Source organism: Schistocerca nitens, chromosome 2, assembly GCF_023898315.1.
Source record: "Schistocerca nitens isolate TAMUIC-IGC-003100 chromosome 2, iqSchNite1.1, whole genome shotgun sequence".
NCBI classification, from domain to species: Eukaryota; Metazoa; Arthropoda; class Insecta; order Orthoptera; family Acrididae; genus Schistocerca; species Schistocerca nitens.
This window is the reverse complement of record NC_064615.1, coordinates 865881536-865894006: the sequence shown is the minus strand read 5'-3', so window position 1 is coordinate 865894006 and position 12471 is coordinate 865881536. Positions and strand designations below refer to the sequence as shown.

At 43.5% G+C, this 12471-nt stretch overlaps 1 protein-coding gene across 1 annotated transcript in view; it reads left to right on the top strand.

Moving 5' to 3' along the window:
- The window catches only part of LOC126237142 (GTPase-activating protein), a 157415-nt gene that overhangs the window by 24782 nt on the left and 120162 nt on the right, over positions 1 to 12471 (top strand). The window contains exon 4 of the mRNA XM_049946973.1: positions 5450 to 5532. Coding sequence (XP_049802930.1) covers positions 5450 to 5532 — 83 coding nt within the window. The remainder of the gene's footprint in view (positions 1 to 5449; positions 5533 to 12471) is intronic.

Below are 12471 nucleotides of genomic sequence, written 5' to 3'. Positions count from 1 at the left end.
TGGACCACTGTCAACAAGATGGAAATTATTTGTTTTCTAATATTGTTAAAAGTGACAAGATTTGGATGTTTTACAAAAGTACAATGGCACCATTTAGCTTTACCAAAAACTAAAAAAATCAAGCACTCTTCTTATTAGAGTTGAAAAATGATGGTTACCGTTTTTGGGATGAAAAGGGCATTATTTTGGTTCGTTTCAGGGGAAGTGGGTCAACAGTTAAAATTAATGTCTTACTTTACATTGCCCACCACACACCAGATGTCATCCAAGATGATAGCACAGAAAACTTTCGTTCCGGAAAGTCCATCTCCTCAAAAACACGTGCAATCACTGCCGGTTGTACAAAGCATAGGATTCAGCACTTCCATTGGAAACTTTTCTGTCACCCATTTTACTGCACTGACCTCATTCCCAGTACTTAAGTGTTAGCCTTCTTGCACTTGAAACTTTGGGTTGGTTGGCAACAGTTTGATGATGAGACAATCAATACTGCCATTCCCAGTTGGTTCAGTTACCACATGGAGATATATGAAGAGAAGTAAAAAATATTTAACTCGCATGATAAAATCAAGCTGCGACCATGAAACTCGGGTATGGTGATAGTCCTCTACATATTCATCCTTCAATGCCTCACAGTTTTCCAAAACAGAGGTTGACTTGACAAAAATATCCTTTGTGGAAGTCTGCATCTTAACTGCTGAGAAAACAATCCATCCTGAAAATCACTTTGTCATTCTATGTATGGTTGCCATGCAATTTGTGTTACTGTGCCCTTTCCAGAATCAACTGGGGCTTTGTTATGAAGCAAAAAGACCCCTGGGACAGCCTCCCATTACATAACACTTGGTCGCAACAGCCTCCCCTAAGCTCATCAGGAGATTTTGGTGCTATGCTCCTGTGACAGTCTGCCCTTTATGAGAACACTCTGTTAGCACCACACTATGGTAGCCCCAATATACATTTAGTATCATCTTTCCCAATGATGCTTGGGTATTTGTTTTTATCAGTGGTGAATCCGCATATTTCCACTGCTTGCTTTGATTTTGTATCTCAGCAGGTATCTGTAGCAATTAGATGTCTGAAGGAGTCATCTGGATTGGCTGAACCCAGTCCCAGCATTTCTTCTGCTTCTGCTTCACTTCAGCGGGCTTTTTGAAGTGTTGTGAGCATTTGTGATGCCAACTAGGCAGCAACCTTAGTCATGTTCAAAGTCTCGTACAAGATGTTGAAAAGTGATACATGACTGATTTTCACATTTTCTACTGTGGCCATCTACATCTACATTTATACTCCGCAAGCCACCTAACGGTGTGTGGTGGAGGGCACTTTACGTGCCACTGTCATTACCTCCCTTTTCTGTTCCAGTCGCGTATGGTTCGCGGGAAGAACAACTGTCTGAAAGCCTCCGTGCGCGCTCGAATCTCTCTAATTTTACATTCGTGATGTCCTCGGGAGGTATAAGTAGGGGGAAGCAATATATTCGATACCTCATCCAGAAATGCACCCTCTCGAAACCTGGCGAGCAAGCTACACCGCGATGCAGAGCGCCTCTCTTGCAGAGTCTGCCACTTGAGTTTGCTAAACATCTCCGTGACGCTATCACGCTTACCAAATAACCCTGTGACGAAATGCGCCGCTCTTCTTTGGATCTTCTCTATCTCCTCTGTCAACTCGACCTGGTACGGATCCCACACTGATGAGCAATACTCAAGTATAGGTCGAACGAGTGTTTTGTAAGCCACCTCCTTTGTTGATGGACTATATTTTCTAAGGACTCTCCCAATGAACCTCAACCTCGTACCCACCTTACCAACAATTAATTTTATATGATCATTCCACTTCAAATCGTTCCGCACGCATACTCCCAGATATTTTACAGAAGTAACTGCTACCAGTGTTTGTTCCGCTATCATACAATCATACAATAAAGGATCCTTCTTTCTATGTATTCGCAATACATTACATTTGTCCATGTTAAGGGTCAGTTGCCACTCCCTGCACCAAGTGCCTATCCACTGCAGATCTTCCTGCATTTCGCTACAATTTTCTAATGCTGCATCTTCTCTGTATACTACAGCATCATCTGCGAAAAGCCGCATGGAACTTTCGACACTATCTACTAGGTCATTTATATATATTGTGAAAAGCAATGGTCCCATAATACTCCCCTGTGGCACGCCAGAGGTTACTTTAACGTCTGTAGACGTATCTCCATTGAGAACAACATGCTGTGTTCTGTTTGCTAAAAACTCTTCAATCCAGCCACACAGCTGGTCCGATATTCCGTAGGCTCTTACTTTATCAGGCGACAGTAAGGAACTGTATTGAACGCCTTCCGGAAGTCAAGGAAAATGGCATCTACCTGGGAGCCTGTATCTAATGTTTTCTGGGTCTCATGAACAAATAAAGTGAGTTGGCTCTCACACGATCACTGTTTCCGAATCCATGTTGATTCCTACAGAGTAGCTTCTGGGTTTCCAGAAATGACACGATGCGCGAGCAAAAACATGTTCTAAAATTCTACAACAGATCGATGTCAGAGATATAGGCCTATAGTTTTGCGCATCTGCCCGACGACCCTTCTTGAAAACTGGGACTACCTGTGCTCTTTTCCAATAATTTGGAACCTTCCGTTCCTCTAGAGACTTGTGGTACACGGCTGTTAGAAGGGGGGCAACTACTTTCGCATACTCTATGTAGAATCGAATTGGTATCCCGTCAGGTCCAATGGGCTTTCCTCTGTTGAGTGATTCCAGTTGCTTTTCTATTCCTTGGACACTTATTTCGATGTCAGACATTTTTTCGTTTGTGCGAGGATTTAGAGAAGGAACTGCAGTGCGGTCTTCCTCTGTGTAACAGCTTTGGAAAAAGGTGTTTAGTATTTCAGCTTTACGCATGTCATCCTCTGTTTCAATGCCATCATCATCCAGGAGTGTCTGGATATGCTGTTTCGAGCCACTTACTGATTTAACGTAAGACCAGAACTTCGTAGGATTTTCTGTTAAGTCGGTACATAGAATTTTACTTTCGAATTCACTGAATGCTTCACGCATAGCCCTTCTTACGCTAACTTTGACATCGTTTAGGTTCTGTTTCTCTGAGAGGTTTTGGCTGCCTTTAAACTTGGAGTGAAGCTCTCTTTGCTTTCGCGGTAGCTTCCTAACTTTGTTGTTGAACCATGGTGGGTTTCTTCCGTCCCTCACAGTTTTACTCGGCACGTACCTGTCTAAAACGCATTTTACAATTGCCTTAAACGTTTTCCATAAACACTCAACATTGTCAGTGTCAGAACAAATTTTCGTTTTGATCTGTTAGGTAGTCTGAAATCTGCCTTCTATTACTCTTGCTAAACAGATAAACCTTCCTCCCTTTTTTTATATTCCTATTAACTTCCATATTCAGGGATGCTGCAACGGCCTTATGATCACTGATTCCCTGTTCTGCACTTACAGAGCCGAAAAGTTCGGGTCTGTTTGTTATCAGTAGGTCAAAGATGTTATCTCCACGAGTCGGTTTTTGTTTAATTGCTCGAGGTAATTTTCGGATAATTTTCGGTAATTTTCGGATAATGCCATGATTGTGACAAGCCACTCGTAGAGCACCATTGCCTCCAATACTCATGTGAGTCTTGTTTCTTCACAGGAAATGGTCATTTCGTTCATCATCTTTCAGAGTTATTTGTCCACACTAGAAATGCGTGCAGCATCTAACCAGTGTGTCATATGATTGGTGGGTTATTGCAGCATTGTTGCCATTCAAATACAGAAAACCTATTAGCACAGAATACTCTACTTTCTCAGTGGGTTGCACCATATTGTTTTGGTGCTACTTTCTGTGTGCTATGGTAATGTAAGGTAGGGACTTCAGTGTGTACCAGGCTGTAGACGTACACGTGCAAACAAATAAAAATTACATAATTTAATTTTTTATTGTTATTCAGCCTTTATGACTTCTGGCATAACAAAGTTTTTAAGTGTCCATAATAGAGGGAAACATTCCACGTGGGAAAAATATATCTAAAAATAAAGATGATGTGACTTACCAAACGAAAGTGCTGGCAGGTCGATAGACACACAAACAAACACAAACATACACACAAAATTCAAGCTTTCGCAACCAACGGTTGCTTCGTCAGGAAAGAGGGAAGGAGAGGGGAAAATGAAAGGATGTGGGTTTTAAGGGAGAGGGTAAGGAGTCATTCCAATCCCGGGAGCGGAAAGACTTACCTTAGGGGGAAAAAAGGACAGGTATACACACACACACACACACATCCATCCGCACATACACAGACACAAGCAGACATTTGTAAAGGCAAAGAGTTTGGGCAGAGATGTCAGTCGAGGCGGAAGTACAGAGGCAAAGATGTTGTTGAAAGACAGGTGAGGTGTGAGCGGCGGCAAATTGAAATTAGCGAAGATTGAGACCTGGCGGATAACGAGAAGAGAGGATATACTGAAGGGCAAGTTCCCATCTCCGGAGTTCTGACAGGTTGGTGTTAGTGGGAAGTATGCAGATAACCCGAACGCTGTAACACTGTGCCAAGATGTGCTGGCCGTGCACCAAGGCATGTTTAGCCACAGGGTGATCCTCATTACCAACAAACACTGTCTGCCTGTGTCCATTCATGCGAATGGACAGTTTGTTGCTGGTCATTCCCACATAGAAAGCTTCACGGCGTAGGCAGGTCAGTTGGTAAATCATGTGGGTGCTTTCACACGTGGCTCTGCCTTTGATCGTGTACACCTTCCGGGTTACAGGACTGCAGTAGGTGGTGGTGGGAGGGTGCATGGGACAGGTTTTACACCGGGGGCGGTTACAAGGGTAGGAGCCAGAGGGTAGTGTCCAAGTATACAATAAATACAGAAGAGGACTTATAATTGAATCTTGAGATGATTCTTGCTTTCATGTTCTGGGACCAGTTGGCTTATTTTTGTACTCTTATGAAGAGAGCTTGAAGAAACTAGTGCAGCATTATAAAAAGTGCTTAAAGGGAGAAAATATTTGATAAAAACGTACTGTAGAGCACAGTACGCTGAGTCACTTTCTCTCTACATTATGTATTTTGTATGTCATTTTTTATATGTCATGCACATCGCTATGCTATTTCACAGCTACACATTTCTGCCAATTTCACAGCTGCCAAAATGGGTTTTAACTGTAATGACCTCATCTGTTTTGCACCCAAAAAATATTGTTTATATTTTAACAAATTTGTCTCATGTCTTTCAGTACTGTGTAACAAATTTTATCTTCCATGGATTCCCTGAAAATCGTTTACTAATTTGTATTGCTGTAGAAATTGTTCACTGGCAGTCATTAGTATGAATGTCTACATTGTTGCGTTCAGAATTTATGCTCTATAACCAAGAGGAAAACAAGTTCACTTTAGTCATTAACAAATAAAACTTTATTTTCATTTTAATGTGTACAAAAAGCATATCTTTTACAGGGCAAAGCACATATAGAAGTTAAAATTGAACCTGTTGTAAAATCAGTTGACAATGAGCAACAGAACAGTAGAGCAGTTGTGAGGTACGTGATTATCTAGCACAAATGGCTTATTTTTAGAGTCTCTGATAGTAAATTTCTGTACTGTGTTTAAGATAATCTGAAATTTATTACTGACTTACCAGTATGTTCCAAATGGCTGATAAGCTGTTGTAAAGTCTCTCTCTCTCTCTCTCTCTTTCTTTCTTTTCTTTTCTTTTCTTTTCTTTTCTTTTTTTTTTTTTTTTTTTTTTTTTTTCACACACACACATTGAGATTCATTTTACAAGCTCAAGCATATTATTTCATGGTCTGGCTTTTAAATGGTGTTGAAATCGTTAAAATACACTTTTTATTATGTTGATACCCACTTTTCATTTATGTAAGTCAACTTCATCTGCAAAAGAAGTTTTATGGTATGTGTATGAGGTGGTTGTTGTTTTCTTCAGCCCAAAGACTGGTTTGATACAGCTCTCCATGCTATTCTATCCTGTGCAAGCCTCATTATCTGCAAATAACTACTGCAGCCTTCATCCATTTGAACCTGCTTACTGTATTCCTCTGTTGGTCTCCCTCTATAATTTTTACCGCCCCTCCCACTTCCCTCCAATATTAAACTGATACCTTGATGTCTCAGAATGTGTCCTATCAACCAGTCCCTTCGTTTAGTCAAGTTATACCACAAATTTCTTTTGTCCCCCATTCTACAAGGGTAAGTCAATTATTATCCACAGTTTAGTTATATTTCTGTTTATTTTGGTAGTAAGGTCTTTTTACATTGATGTGCAATGCTTTGTTTATTTGTTGTTATATATGTTTGCAGTTTTCAAGTTGCTAGGTTAGTTTCGTTAACGCCGCCACGTGGTTAATCGTGGCTGCACCGCTGTCTATTTGCACCAAAGAAGAGCAACGTTCAGTGATCAGTCTTTTGTGGTCAGAAGGTGTATTAGGGGCCGAAATTCATTGAAGACTTCCGGTACAGCGGGGCAACAGTGTTGTGCCACAATGGAGTGTCTACGAATGGATTGAAAAATTCTGAAACAGTCGCACAAGTGTTATGCATGATGAAGGAGCTGGACAACCGTTTACCGCCAAAAATGAAGAAACCATTGAGCGTTCACATGAAATGATTCTCTTAGACAGATGATTAACTGTTGACGAAGTGGCCCATCTTCTGCAAATTAGTCGCGGTTCTGCCTACAAAATCATCCACAACAGACTTGGGTTTCATAAAGTTTGTGCAAGATGAGTCCCAAAACAACTCTCACAGTTGCATAAACAAAAGCGCTTGGACATCTGCAAAAAACATTTGGATCACTGTGGTAACGAAGGGGACAACTTCTTAGACAGGATCATTACTGGTGACAAAACATCATTACGAGCCGGAGAGTAAATAGCAGAGTATGGAATGGAAACATCCGAATTTGCCGCGCAAGAAAAGTTGAAGACTCAACCATCTGCAGGAAAACTGATGATTATGGTTTTTTGGGATGCACAAGGTCCAGTACTGGAACATTGTGGGGAAAAGGGCACATCAGTAAACAGTGTACATTACAGTGAGATGCTTACTACCAGGCTAAAGCCTGCAATTCGAAGCAGGTGTTGAGGATTGCTGTCGAAAGGTGGTGTGCTGTTGAACGACAATGCCCGTCCACATACTGCTGCTCGCATTGCTGAAACACTCCAGAAACTCGAATTTGAAGTACTGGATCATCCTCCATATAGTCCCGATCTGGCCCCTTCTGACTATCACTTGTTTGGTCCACTCAAACAGCCACTAAGGGACCGTCGATTTGCCTCGGACGAAGCAGTGAAAGAAGCGGTGCATTCCTGGCTCACAACTCAACCGAGAACCTTCTTTTATGAGGGCATCAGGAAGCCTGTACAGCGATGGACCAAGGGCTTTGAAACACAAGGAGACTATGTCGAAAAATGATGTTCTTGTAATTTTCCTATTTGATTACAATAAAATTTTATAACTAGTTTGCAGATAATAATTGACTTACCCTCATATTTAGTATTCTGTCATTGGTTTTGTGTACCATAAAATGAATTAATTGGAATAACTTCTAGCATTTTATTTTTTTTTCTGGACTCTTTATTGCCTGTGGAAGGTCATACAAAGTTGGTGTTAACTGTTAAGCCATTTCTTGTTGACTGCTTTGAAAACATGAGAATTCTTTCCAAATAGACCGCAGCACGTCATTCTTAACCAAGAGAAATATTGAGGATTACAATTAGCTTTTTGTGTGCACAAAGGGACTGTCACAGCTGTTCATTTTTATGCGGTGTCCATTTTGCTGCATTTTGTAGAACATCTTCTGTGGCTTCAACACATGTTGGTTGTATACATACAACAAATGTCTTACAATATATCCGGATATGTTACTATATTTAAATTTTTTCATTATTCTCGTATTAGGTATGAAACATTTTTTTTTTAAATGCAAGTTTCATATATTTAAATAAATGTTTTGTTCTACTTAAAATATTCTGAGCTCTTGCTGTCACACTTATTGTTCTGGAACTGTATCTCTTTGCCCTGCGTACACCAAGATGTCTGATTTTCAGCAATATGAATACATCTCATTTAAAAACATAACTTTCTCTGTTTGTAGGTTTTCCTTTTTTTAAAATACTATCGCTTTTGTTTATGTATTTGCTGTTCATAACGTTTCAAACTGTCACTGTGTTAATCGGTCATCTTGAGTTCATTTTGTAGTGTTTGCATGCAGTTCATTATTTGTTTGCTTGTTATACAGGTGCATGTGTTATTTTATTCTCTCTCTCCCCCTCCCTCTCTCCCCCTCACTCTCCCCCTCACTCTCCCCCTCCCCCTCTCTCCCCCTCTCCCCCTCTCTCCCCCTCTCTCCCCCTCTCCCCCTCTCTCCCCCCTCTCTCCCCCTCTCCCCCCCCTCTCCCCCTCTCTCCCCCCTCTCTCCCTCTCTCCCCCTCTCTCCCCCTCTCTCCCCCTCCCTCTCTCCCTCTCCCCCTCCCCCCCTCTCTATCTCCCATTCTCTCTCTGCCAGATACTTTAATGTGAAAGGGACGAAGTGGCAGTGATAATAGAAGTACACTCTGCCACAAACTGTACTTCTTCCTGTTGTCACAGTTGGTCAGTGAAAGTAGCTGAATCAGACACTATACCATCAAATTCCTACACGTGCTTAATGAGGCATGGGTCTGGCGATCCAGCCTAACTGACACTCGTAGTGCCATATTGTGTCAGTTAGTGCCTTGGGTGCTGTGTGATCAGTATGCAGCTTTGTGTTGTGTCGACTCAGGCATTGGAGTTTCATTCCTTGGACCAGTAGTACCAATATGGATTGACAGTTGACCACCTCATGTTCTCTGTTTTGGCTCACCAGGGGGCTTGCCACACTTTGGCAGGGTCATACGTTGCTACAATGGGACCCCAGCCTTTGCAGCATCTTTTTCCTTCCGTGCTGCATGTCTATCCTCTCGCTGTTCTTTTTCCCCTCCCTTGGGGAACATGTCTGGGATGAATTTGGAAATGTGTTCTGCATTTTCAGTAGTCAGTATCGGACCAATGTCTGCACTGTTTTTCCTTTCTTCTTTCTTTGTTCCCCTTCTCCTGTCCTTCCTCCACTTCTGCATTTGAGGTTCCTCTTTTTCTTATTCCTCCATGTATGCTCCTGAAGGCCAGCCCATGCATCTAACGTGTAACAGGTGACTGGGTAATGTGTAATTCCCATCCCCAGATTGACAGGTAGGGTTTGCAAGTACCACTGGTAAACACCAGTCGCAGGGAGGGGTGATTGTCTAAGCTGCTACCTTCCCAAATTGCAGATTGGTACCTCTGTCGGGTGTTCCGGAGGTGTGAACCATCACCTAAGGCGGGTGGGGCCCCCTTCTGAAGGGAGCTCCCAGTTGGAAGGTGCGCACCATGGAGATGCTATCAATCATAGGGGATTTTGTCACAATGAGCCAATCATTTTCTTTACAGTCAAAGTCTACAAAATGTAAAAGGAATGAGGCTAATGATTCAAAGACCCCCTCTGCTGCACCGCGGTTCCTCGTGGTTTCACGTGCTGAAGATGGTCAGTCCTTTGCTATGGTAAATCTGTTTATTATTCAGAAAGGTGTTGATGCAATTTCTGGCCCTGTGAAATCCTGCTGTTGTTTAAGCAATGGCACTTTGCTTTTGGAGACTTCTTCTGATTCTCAAACACGACAACTGCTTGCAGCTTCGCTCCTCCATGGCTATACTGCTGGTGTCGAGGCCCCTCGAATGCTGAATTCTTCCTGTGGCATTATTTACACTAGGCTGCTTGATGGCCTGACCAAGGCAGATATCCAAACTTAACTCTCTGTGAGGATGTCATAGCAGTCCGTCGATTGATGAAAAAGGTAGATGCCTCCTTAGTACCCACATGCACTGTTCTCACTTTTCATAGAGTTGTTCTTCATTCAAAGATCAAAGCAGGTTAGACCTTACATTCAGAACCCAATGTGCAGCTACCAGTTATAACCACACTAGTGTGTCCTTTCGACACCCAGCCAAATGTGTCACCTGTGGTAGGGATGCTCACAGGGGTGATTTTCTGCTTCCTTCTCCCCACTGTATAAACTGCAATGGCGACCATAACCACCTCCTCCCAAGATTGTCCCATGCATCTCGGCGAGTGGGCTGTCCAGGAGATACGGTTGAAGGAAAAAGTGCCTTACCCGGTCGCTCACAAATCGTTGGACAGTCAGAAGCCCTGCATTCCACCATCCGGCACTTATAGTACTGATCTTTTTACTTCTCGCTCCACAAAGGACATGGCCACGCAGACATGCGATCTCAAATTCTGCACCGCAGTTGTAAAATCACCCAATGGCATTGTAGCAGCCCCATCTCCTCATCCAGCTGTGCAACAAGCCACCAAACTTTTGCCTCAGGGGGCGAAGTCACCTGCTGCACAACCAGCAGGCCGGAAAGGAGGGAAGGAATACTACCACAAAGACTTCATACATCCATTGAGCCTACCGGAAAGGCTCCAAGGAGTCAAACAAAGGCAAATGGTCTTCTCCTTTGCTGACTCAAAGATCCTCTTCAACAGTGTTGCCACGTGATAACCTTGCCAGTCGACATCCATGTTGCCAGTGCACACCGCCAACCGTTTTTCTGCCCTGGACTCCACAGACCAACCAAAGGAGAATGCTGACTTACCTGTAGATCTCATGGAGCAGGATCCTCCAACCTCTCTGCCCTGTAGCAGTGAGTCTTCGAAGGCTGGCACTCGGCAGCCACCAATATGATAACCCTCCATTTTTACCCTCCTCCCCTTTCCTCGTCATCACTATCTTCCAGTGGAATTGTTGCGGCCTTCAGTCCAACAAAGAGGACTTACGGCTGCTCTTAGAATTGCAACGTCTGCTTGTTCTCTGCCTCCAGGAAACAAAATGGTGTCCTCACGACAATTTTGAGCTCCCGCAATTCTCCTTGGTCTGCTTTGACCTTTCCCCCCGAGGAGGGCATTCCACTCATTGGGGAGTCATACTGTCATCTGAGATGACATTCATAGTCAACCCATCTCCCTGACTAACCAGCTTCAAGTTCTTGCAGTTTGTCTTTTCCTTCCTCGCTTGAACTTCTCCCTTTGTACTGTTTACATCCGTCTGTCATTCAGTGTCACCGGGGCAGACTTCCTCCAGCTTATTGGGCAGCTCCCTCACCCCTTTCTGATGCTAGGTGACTTTAATGTGCACCACCCCCTTTGGGGCTCTCTGAGAACCTCTCACAGAGGTGCCCTCTTGGCCGTCCTTCTCAATCAATTTAACCTCATCCACCTTAACACGGGAACATCCTTGTTCCTTTCAGATTTCACGCACACCTATTCCCATTTGGACCTCTCCTTCTGCATTGCCCAGCTTGCCCATTGTCTCGAGTGGTCCATTCTCTCTGATGTACTCGAACGACCATTTCCCATGTGCTATCTGTTTGCTAACTCCTATCACACCTACGTGCACACCCAAATGGCAGCTTCGTAATGCCGACTGGAGGCCTTACTCCTCCCTGGCAGCCTTTGATGAACCACATTTCCCCAGTTGTGATGACCAGGCAGAATATCTTACAAACATTATCCTTACTGCCACAGATTGTTCCATTCCTTGCTCTTCCCCTTTATGATGACAAACTGCATTCGTTAAATCCAGTTGGGTGCACAATGTTGTCATGTTCTTCGAGATAGTGTAAAAGCTAGCTGGATTTCGTTTAATAGTTCTTTTAACAGTTCCACTCCCTCTTCTGCCATTTGGGCCAACCTCTGGCGACTCTCTGGGCCCAAGGTCCATTCCCCAATTGCCAGCCTGATGGTAGCAGATGATGTCATAGTGGACCCAATTGCTATCTCCAACACCTTGGGCTGCTATATTGCAGAGATTTCGAGCTCCTTCCATTCTCACCCTCCTCCTTCCTCCATTGGAAATCGAGCGGAAGAGGCTTGGGCGATACCCTTCTCTTCTCAGAATCATGAGTGCTACAGTGCCCCCTTTACTATGAGGGAGCTAGATCATGCTCCCACTTCATCCTGATCCTCCACCCCAGGGCCGGACAATGTTCACATTTAGATGTTGCAGAACTTTGCCCTTGCAGGCAAGCAATTTCTTTTAATACGCACAACCACATCTGGGCAGAGGGCACGTTTCCCAAATGCTGGCAAGGATCCATACCAATACCTAAGCCCGGTAGGGACAAACACCTTCCTTCTAGCTACTGCCCCATTTCTCTCACCAGCTGTGATTGCAAAGGTGATGGAACATGGAGACAGGCTGGACAGTGAAGGGGGAGGCATGTTTATAGCGATAAGAAATGCAATAGTATCGAAGGAAATTGACGGAGATCCGAAATGTGAAATGATTTGGGTGAAGGTCACGGTTAAAGCAGGCTCAGACATGGTAACTGGATGTCTCTATAGGCCCCCTGGCTCAGCAGCTGTTGTGGCTGAGCACCTGAAGGATAATTTGGAAAATATTTCG